We start from the raw sequence: 10,033 nt of genomic DNA, 5'->3' as shown, positions 1-10,033 counted from the left end.
CCCAGGAGTCTGTGGCCCTGCTGTTTAAAATAGCCTGCAGCCTTAGTGCCAAAGCATTAGCTATGCTTTATGGAGATAATGTATCAGTTAGATAAGCTTCCTTAAGAAATGATCTCTATTGCTATTGGCCATGAGTTTAATGTTAATAAATAAACAATATATATTAACTAAGATTTCTTTATTTCTTTGTGATTTATCACTATGCTTTAATTATGTTCAGTTTGTAACAATGAAATTGGGAGTCACCACAACACGAGGAACTGTATTAAAGGGTCGCAGCAGTAGGAAGGTTGAGACCACTGGTCTAAGGTTTATTTCTACCTCAATTGCTGGCCCCTACCCAGCCTGGCCCTGGTCCGGGCTTGGGCAGGAGACAATTGATGTGTTTCTCTCACATGAACTATTTGTCTTTCCCTCTCTCCCCTACTCTCTCTAAACATCAATGGGAAAATATCCCCGGGGAAGGATTAAAAAACAAACAAAGGTGGGTAACCTGGTTAGAAGGTCAAATCTTCAGAGTGCATGCAAGCTGCTCCTCCTACGGGGTCGGGACCCAATGTTCTTGAGCATCTTCAGGAAGGCCTGCGGGGATGGTGCCTCCCTCCACATTCTGGAAGGTGTTTTGGACTCTGCCGAACAGGGCGAAGTATTTCGTCTCCAGACAGATGAACCCCAAGTGGTTCTCATCGAATAGAATGAAGACTCCAGGGAAGCGCCAGGAGGAGCCTGAGCCACATGGGGTAGCAACTTTCACGCCATAGAAACACATCCTGCAGGTTCGGGGGTAGTTCTGGTGTCTTGAGCGCACGCGCGCAGGCAGAACAAACGGAACAGGCTGCTCCTCCGAAGCTGCAGCCCCGGACTCCCCGACGCTGGGCTGGGCAGGGCTCTGCCCGCCATGGCCCTGGCTTTCCTCAGTCCCGTCTTCTTGCTCCCGGATCACCTGGTCGTCAATCTCCAGGACCAGGCGGTAGAGCTTGTTGAAGTTGCGGAAGATCTTGCCATCTCCCAGCTGGATGCGGCGCATGAGGTGGATCTCTAACGTCTCGTTGTAGTTTCCCGTGATCTTCGTGACCCTGGCATACTCCCCATGGAAGCTGAGCATGGCAATCATTAGGCCGAAGCGATGGTATTTGCTTTGGAAGAGGCCTGGCCTGATGAGGTCGTCCGGGTGGTTGGGCGGAAGGTAGAGGCGGCGGTAGGTCAGGCAGTCATACCGCAGTCTGTCCTTCCCTGCCAGCACCTGCCCCCATTCCTCCCTAAGCCGCATTGGTAAATCCTTAAGGTGGTCTGTCTTGTTGCACTGGGTGCTGAACCTGTCCTTCCGAATCTGCACGTGGCGGCGGTGGGGCCTGCGGTGGCGGCCTTCCGTGCACTCCCCCGCGGCTGGTTTCCTCTCCGTCGGGCGGATTCTGAACGAGGGCTGGAACTGCATTGGGCCGTCCACATGGGAGTTAAGGCAAGGCCCGCACGTCCCACCAGTGATGCGTAAGCTGTCCACCACGACGTTCAGCAGTGTCTTATAGCCCTCAGTATCTAGCTGCCACAATCCCAAAATGTGTCTGTATGGGAACAGCTTCGCATAGACTTCTCGATAAGACGTACCTACTGCCTCCAGATTCTGCAAGTTTCCACGAAGGCCAAACTCCTCGCGGCAGCGCCGTCTCCAGATGCTGTCGGTGTGCAGGATGTGGCGGAATCTGGTGCAGACCAGGGCCAGGCTGGTGCCGGGAGGCGAGGTGAAGATCTCCACCAGCATCTCCACCGGCAGGTCCTGCAGCGAGCAGTGCGGGGCGGCCTGGGGCTCGCGATTCCTCCGCTCCGCGCACAGCACCGCGCTGCCGCGTCCGCCTCGAGGGGCTTCTCTGCCGTGGCCGGCTCGCCCTGGGCCGCTGCCGTCTCAGCTGGGCGCTGGCGCTCCTGACAACACCGCTTGCCTTCTGCCTTAGCCGTCTCAGCTGGGCGCTGGCGCTCCTGACAACACCGCTTGCCTTTTGCCATAGCCGTCTCAGCTGGGCCCTGGCGCTCCTGACAACACCGCTTGCCTTTTGCCATAGCCGTCTCAGCTAGGCGCTGGCGCTCCTGAGGACACCGCTTGCCTTCTGCCTTAGCCGTCTCAGTTGGGCGCTGGCGCTCCTGACGGCACCGACATCCCCGCGAAGAGCCCAAGCCGCAGAGGCTAGCGCACTCCTCCATGCCTCCACTCGTAACAGCCACCACAGCGTGGGCCACCGCGCCTCAGCGGGGTTTTAGGTTGGCTCGGGTGCGCCCTAAAGTCCAGCCCCGCACCCCAGGGCCTATCCACGCCCCCTCAGAGAGGAGCCAATTGAGGACTTTAAACCCACGCCCATTAACAGTCACCTCCCTTTCCCAGTGCCCCCTCCCTGTCCTCCCGTCCTAGTCCCAGGCAGTCACTAATCTGCTTTCTGTACGGTTAGGCCTCCAGGGATATGCCTATGGGGGGGTGGGGGGAGGGACATTTCACAGAAATACAGTAAAAAAAAAAAAACACACACACCCTCGTATATCTACACAATGGAATACTATACTACACTGCGGTAAAAAAGAAGGAACTCGTGCCATTTGCAACAGCATGGATGGAACTGGAGAGCATTATGCTAAGTGAAATTAGCCAGTCAGAGAAAGATAAATACCACATGATCTCACTCATTTGTGGAATATGGAGAACAACATAGACTGATGAACAGGGACAGATCCAAAGACAGAGAAACAGCAATCAGACTGTCAATCCCCAGAGGGAAAGTAGGGGAGGGTGGGGGTAAGGGGAAGAGATCAATCAGAGGACTTGCATGCATGCATATAGCCAAACCAATGGACTGGACAACAGGGGGATGAGAACATGAGTGGGGTGGGGTGGGGGGGAATTAATGGGGGGGGGGGATGAGGACACATTTGTAATACCTTAACCAATAAAGAAATTAAAGATTAAAAAAATAATAAAATGAAAAACATTCATGAGAATGTTTAAAAATCGGACCCCTCGTACATTGCTGGTGGAAATGTAAAATAGCGGGGCCACGTTGGAAAACGAGAGTCACCAGATGGCCCAGAAGTTCCACTTGTAGGCACAGATCCAAAAGAAATGGAAACATGTTGTGGACGAAAGGGGCCACACGCTGACCGGACAAGCTCAGGGAGGGCTGCGTGGCAGCCTAGCAGACTCAGAGACCTAAAATAACCACAAAGGATGGTCTGAAATTAAACTGAAACTGAAAGCAGTTATGGTGGGCAGTTATGCTCTAGGCCCATATCTTCACTGACAAGGTCCACTTTACCGTAACTGAGCCCATCTGTCTCTTTGCATCTAAGATAACATATCCTTGGGATATCTGGGTAACTTGTGACTTCTCTTTTTATGGAACCACTTTACCCCCAGCCCTACCCCACAAGGCAGTGAGTAAAAGTCTCAAATAAACTTGAGCAGGAATAGGCAGCACTACAAGTTTCCATACTTGGGAGGTGACCTTGAGTCTTTCTCAGGCTCAAAGAAGAAAATCAGCCCCACTGGGTGCCCTGGAGGGCTGTCTGCAGTTTGGGGAGGGGCGGGCATGGAGCTGCCTCTTGGGTGCACGATAAAGAGAACAAAGTGGGGCTATTACCTTGAGAGTGGCCCTGAATGCCCCAACCCAGGTCACTGCCACATCCCACCACCAGGGCAGACAGTGCCCTTAGGTCAGACTGGACTTTAACTAAAAAGCATTATAGGTGTGGGGACCGTTTGCTTGCTGATGTGAACAAACCTGTTCCGTCGGAGAGAGCCCAGGATTGGATACAAGCAGATGTGTGATGAGATAATCAACCCACCCTGGAATTTCTTACAGATCAGCATGCCAGACACAGATATCGGCTCCTACCTGAATCCACAATGACCCCCACACAGATACTGACTCATTCCTGAATGCCCTGCCGACCCCCTGTGGCAGGAACTTCCTCAGCTCATGCCTCAGGCCCCTCACTAAACCTGTATAAAAGAAGTGCCGCCCCTCCCTGTTGGCCCAAACTCACTGGCCCTGTCTCTGGGGCTCCTGGGTTTCGCCCAAGAACATGGATTAAAACCTCTTTTTCCCTTTCTGATCCGCTTGATTCTCTTTTCCTGCAACACGAACCTAACAAAACCAACCAAAAAAGACATTTTAAGGCAATTGGGAAAATGTCAACATAATTGAGCATTAGACAAACTTAAAGCACTCTGTGTCTTTATTAAAAGGGATCATGGCACCGTGGTTTTTGTCAAAGATTAAAGGTCTTCTTCATGAAAGAGGACCAGAGTAAAATATCCTGTTTCTGGGATGAAGTTTGTTTTTTTCATATTTCTTCCAGGGACTCTGCTGCTTGGCCGCGTGGCTGGGGAACCCACTGTTTTCTTCTTTGAGTAGGTGAGTCTTGATACTGTTTTCTGCCATTTCCCCTCATACTTTGATTCCTCGCTTTTAAAAGTCCAGACATTTCAGAATCCTTCTTATGTGGCTTTTGCTGCAGTGGTTGCCTGTGCTTTACCCACTGGTCCCCAGAACTTCGGGAAATCACTGCCCACTTTCTTAAAAGACGACGCTAGCAGGACAATCGTGAGCAGCTGCTTTATTTCCTTTCCTGTGTGAAATGCCCAGCCTGATTGGCTGGGTACCCTTGACCAGTAGTATATTTTCCAGTGTCTTTTCAAGTATAATTGCATCATATATGGATACTCCCATTTTTATTTCCTCTGGTCACCCAAAACTTTTTCCACATCCTCACCATGAAGCAGCAAAAATGAACAGTAACTGAAGACAACTTTAGCAAGACCCCTTATCCCACATGCAGTTAATTCCAGTGTGTTCTGCATGTAGAAATCCAAGTAAAAACAACGGGCAAGTTCAATCTGAAAACACAATGAAACAGCATTGTGTGCCAGGAATGTGCAAAGTAAATTGGCTTCAGAGAGCTTGTTTAGAGGTCCTGGCAGGGGAGCAGAGCAAGTCTTATACCCATGAGAATTTCTTGACAGCTGGAAGGAAGAGAATAATCCTTAATGACCAGAGTCATCCATGTGTGTGTTGTGGGGGAGGGGGGATGTGGGGGGAGGGGTGTCTCCAGGCACAAGCAGATTTCGCAGGCCCCTCCAGCAGGGTATGCTCTTAGCTTTGCATAGTGATAGATGGTAACTAGATTTATTGTGATGATCCCATTGTACTGTTTATAAATGTCAAGACACTATGCTGTACAGCTGAAGTTAATATAATATTGAATGCCAACTATACTTTAATAAAAAATTCTTTAAAGGATAGATGAACTGATAAATAAGTGAATGGATGGATGAATGGGTGAGTGGATGGGTGGGCAGGTGGACAGGAGGTGGAGAGTGAGTGAGTCCTGGGATGGAAGGTCAGCCCAGAAACCCCTGACCATCACACTGACGTTCCTTCTTGCTGTCTGCAGCCACCACCAGTGTTGTGGGCCTGCTGCTTTCCCTACCAGCCTGGCCTCCCCATTTGCCCAGGAAGCCCATGGAGCCACATCTGTGTAAGATAGGGGACAGTGTCACCTGGGCTGGAGCCTGTGACCACCATTCTCAACACAGTCCTCACCAGCTTCCTGTCTGTGACCAGGTGGCCCCACATGACCAACATCCAGGGACACATTATCTTCTTCTCTTCATGCCTATGAGCTTCTGATTTCCTTGGTGGATTTAGTTTTTTTAATAAGCTTGGGTTACTTTCCTGTTTTAAGAAATAAAAACAATAATGAATTTTAATGAAAAGTCATAAGTAGCCCCTAATCTTGGCTTAATGTCATAAAGCACAGATTCTAGAGTCTGAGAGATGTGGGGATGAGTTCCCACCCAGCCACTGCCCAGCTGGGGGCTTTTAGCAGTGAGGTACCCCTCTGACTCTCCATTTCCTCTAAAAAGAGATAATACTACCTTGGTATGTTGTGAGGACAAGTGAGATGACATTATTTACTGAAGGGCTTAGGAAAGAGCCTGGAATACAATAAGTGCTTAGCAAATGTCCTCTATTATTATCATTACTCTGATTGCTATATGATGGTCAGTGTGAGCTGGAATAAGTTCCCAGGTGGACATGGTGCCCGTTGCAGAGCCTGCAGTTCCAGCTGGGCTCCCTGGAGCCTACACCCCGCCATTGCCATGATGTCCTACAGACCCAGCCCTGCCCAAGCGCCAGCCACCTGTACACGATGCTGCTCAGCTCCTCCAGGTTGGTGGGCATTAGGTACCAGTACATGTGTTCACACCTCTGCACGTACATCTCCATGCAGTGCAGGTTCAGTGTGTACACCTCCAGTGGCTGCACTGCTCACTGCAGGGGGGCAAGAAAAGAACAATTACAACCTAACTCCTCACAGCGGATTCTCACTTTATAGATTCTCCCTCCTCCTCCTGGTCCTCTCCTGTCCTCACTGAAAAGAACATCCTCTACCTGGACCAGTCAATGTGCGATTGGGTTTTGTTGTCGTTTTCAAAGAAACTCCCTTTCACTTTGTAGGAAGAATATTTTTTCAATTTTTTTCTTTGCTAAAACAATCCTCTGGGGTACATAACTGTAGCTGGAGCTGGAAATGCATCCCATTTGTGACTGGCCTACTATGTGCATGAAAATGCATAGGGCAATCCAGAGAGCAACTAGGAAGAATGGCAGTTGATGCTGCAGAGGGAGAACTAAGAAATTTAAATGGGAGAAGAATACCTTTCATCATCTAAGATTATGCGCACATACTTTTTTTTTAAGTTCAGTATTAGTTAACAACATAAGGATCAGGCCAAACAAAGCATTTTATTTCCAAGTGGTTGACTATTATGGATCAATTTTCAGAAGTAGTTAGATGTACAGCTGATGCTTGAACAATATGGAGGAGCACTGAAGCATCCAAGTATAACGTTGATTTCCCCAAAAACTTAGCTCTGAATAGGCTACTATTGACTGGAAGACTTACTGGTACCATAAACAGATGATTAGATCATTTTGTACATTATATACTGTGTTCTTACAATAAAGTAAGCTAGAGAAAAGAGTTAGTGAGAAAACCACAAAAGAATATATATACGGCCCTGACTTGTTTGGCTCAGTGGACAGAGAGTCGACCTGCTGACTAAAGGATCCCAGGTTCGATTCTGGTCAAGAGCATGTACCTTGGATGTGGGCACATCCCCAGTAGGGAGTAGTGTGCAGGAGGCAGCTGATTGATGTTTGTAACTCTCTATTCCTCCCTCCCTCTCTGTAAAAAATCAATAAAGTATATTTTTTAAAAAAGAGTATATATACACTTATAGGATTGTATATATTTATTGAAAAAAAATCCATGTGTAAGTGGACCTGTGTAGTTCAAACCCATGTTGCTTTAAGGATTAACTACACATCAAGTACTAAGGAAAAGTCTCCAGATTACATATCTAAAGGTTTATTCATGGTTCTTTGTATCCTTAGGCCATTACCCATCAAGAACGGACAGTATAAGTCTATGTCAGTTAAAGTAATTTTTACTTTGTGTCGTGATGTCACCAACTTCACTTACTGCTAGTGTCAAATGTTTCTGCTTTTAAATTTTATTTTAAAAATGTATTCTTATTGCTTCCAGAGAGGAAGGGAGATGGAGAGCTAGAAACATCAATGAGGAGAGAAAAGTATTGATCACCTGCCTCCTGCATGCCCCATACTGGGTATCGAGCCCACAACCCAGACATGTGCCCCAACCTGGAATTGAACCCTGACTTTCTGATTCATAGGTCAATGCTGAACCACTGAGCCATGTTTAATAAAAAAAAAAAAATTCTTATTAAATTATTTTATAGGATGTAAAAAACTAACCTAAACCCAAAGTCAAAACTAGCAAACAAAGTACATTCAGGGAAATGTACCTCCTTTCCCTCCCGCACCTCTGTAAGTAACCATGTGATTAGCTTCTGGCTTATCCTTCCATAGTTCCTGTAACAGAGACAAATAATGTATATATTAATATGTCTTCTTTTTACACAAAAAGTGACATAATATGCACACTTTTTGCACTTTGCTTTATAAAATAAGTTGCTTAAGACTGAATTAGCCTGTCGTTTAACTGAATGTAATGGAAAGTTGTTAAACAATACATATTACAGTAGGAATTTTGAGATTGGCTAACCTTGCAATGTATTTTCTGCATCCTGTCTTAATACTTCTGTGTATGTAATGCATACAGAGGGGTCTGGAAGGATACACGGCAAACTGACGATTGCAGAGCTATTTCCAGGGAGGAAAGTGGGGATTAAGGATGGCCAAAGCCGAATTTAACTTTCTCTGCAATATTTTAATATTTTTTACAGGGAAAGTTGATTCATATGATACTTGTATAACTAAAATCTCAATTTAAATACAGGTATAAAAGCTAAAGCATAGGTGATCTGTAGATGATGGACATCCAAGTTCACTGTTACTCCAGGTAGCAGGGAGGGGCAAGGGCCTCGGGCAGGTCACCTGTGAGCTGCTGCTGGAGTCCCTCTGCAGGAGGATACTCTGGAGGCCAGAAGGCAGCTCTGGGAGGACTGGGAGACAAAGAGGCAGGAGGGAGCCCGGGGGAGGCTGCATCACCCAGGCTCAGGGTCCTGCACTGAGCTCAGGAGGGCAGTTGTGCTGGGAGTCAGGGAGCCGAGTTTTATCTCTGTTCCTGAAATCCGCAAGTCCCCTCTCAAGGCCTCAGGTTCCTATCTGTCAAAGGAAAGGGGCAGGGGTCTCACTTTCTGCTCCCTGGAGCCTCTTCAGAAGCCATCCCAGCTTCTGGGCCTCCACTTTCCATCCCCTATAAGCAGAAACCCCCATCTTTAACTGCTCTGTGCTTGAGATTCTGACTGACATCTTAGTTAGACTCAGGGTAACTGATTGTATGAATGGACCAATTTTTTACTCCCTTCTCTGCATATGAGCCTTTCGCCCTGTAACTTTTAGTAGTTCCTGCCTACTCTGATGCTAGGTTTTGTCATGTGACCTGCCTTGGCCAATGGGATGTTAGCAAAGTTCCCAGGCCAGAGATTTTAAAAGAGCTTGTGTATGTCTCTCATTAGGATCAGAGTTCACTATGATAACATCCACAGGTTAGCCCTCTGGAGGATGAGACATGGAGTTGAACCACGTCACCCCAGGCATGTGGGAGAGCCCCATGAAGGTCAACAGATGTTTTAGCTGACCTTCAGAGCAGAACTGCCCTCTGACCCAGAGACTCAGGAGGAGAAGGAAAAGGATGATGCTGGAAGGCATTGCCCGTTGGGAGTGGCTTGTTAGGCAGGATTCGTGTGGCCATTGATGGCTGACACATCACTAATGAAGAGAACCAGCTCCTGCTTTGGGCCCCTAAACTGATTGCTCTGTGAGAACACAGATGTCTGAGTGGGTCACTGAGGTATTCCTGGCCTTCCAGGATGCTCCTGACAGCACCTGACATACGATGGGCACTTCATAAGCATTTGCTGAGTAAATGAAAGTCTAGCACTATGCTGGGTGCTTTATGCACACTCTCTTGTTTAAGCTGCACACCAACCTCTCCTCTAAATGACTATTTCCATTTGATAGATGGGGAAACTGAGGCCCACAAGTATGAGAGCTTGCCTGCGGCCTCAGAGCTAGGAAATGGTGGGTATGGAGTGCAAATGCAGGTCTGTCAGATTCCAGAGTCACTTTCCACCCAAAACCTAGGGGTGAGACGCTGTCCAATGCCCCAGACACCTAGTCCTCATCATTCCTACCACAGCCTGATGGAGGGACCCCCAATCCCTGCGATAACCTTCCCATCACCTGGTGGCTGATGGTGGACTCCCAGTGCACAATGCAGTGCAGGTGACCATCCAGGCTGGCCCCTGAGGAGCAATGAGCTAGGGCAGCTGCGTGGGACTGCATTAGGCCACAGTCTGTGCATAGCAGGCATGGATCTGCTCATCTGCCTGGAGGGCAGATGCAAGGTCACCCACAATGCTGGGATCCATGGGAAGCATCAGTCAGACAGAAAAAGGTCCATCTGGGACACTGAGCACTCAATACTGCACCTTACTATT

The 10,033-nt window shown here is 48.1% G+C and overlaps 1 protein-coding gene across 1 annotated transcript; it reads right to left on the bottom strand.

Moving 5' to 3' along the window:
- Positions 1–513: 513 nt before the first annotated feature.
- Positions 514–2,196, bottom strand: LOC308525557 (F-box only protein 31-like; the record flags this gene model as incomplete). The annotated part of the gene is given in 3 exon segments (XM_081100340.1): positions 514–603; positions 605–1,800; positions 1,803–2,196. Coding segments are annotated over 3 exon segments (1,680 nt in total).
- Between the last annotated feature and the right edge of the window lie 7,837 nt (positions 2,197–10,033).

This window comes from Myotis nattereri, assembly GCF_964212035.1.
Source record: "Myotis nattereri genome assembly, chromosome: 9".
Classification (NCBI taxonomy): domain Eukaryota; kingdom Metazoa; phylum Chordata; class Mammalia; order Chiroptera; family Vespertilionidae; genus Myotis; species Myotis nattereri.
The sequence above is the reverse complement of the archived record's forward strand: the minus strand, read 5'-3'. Positions and strand labels throughout refer to the sequence as shown.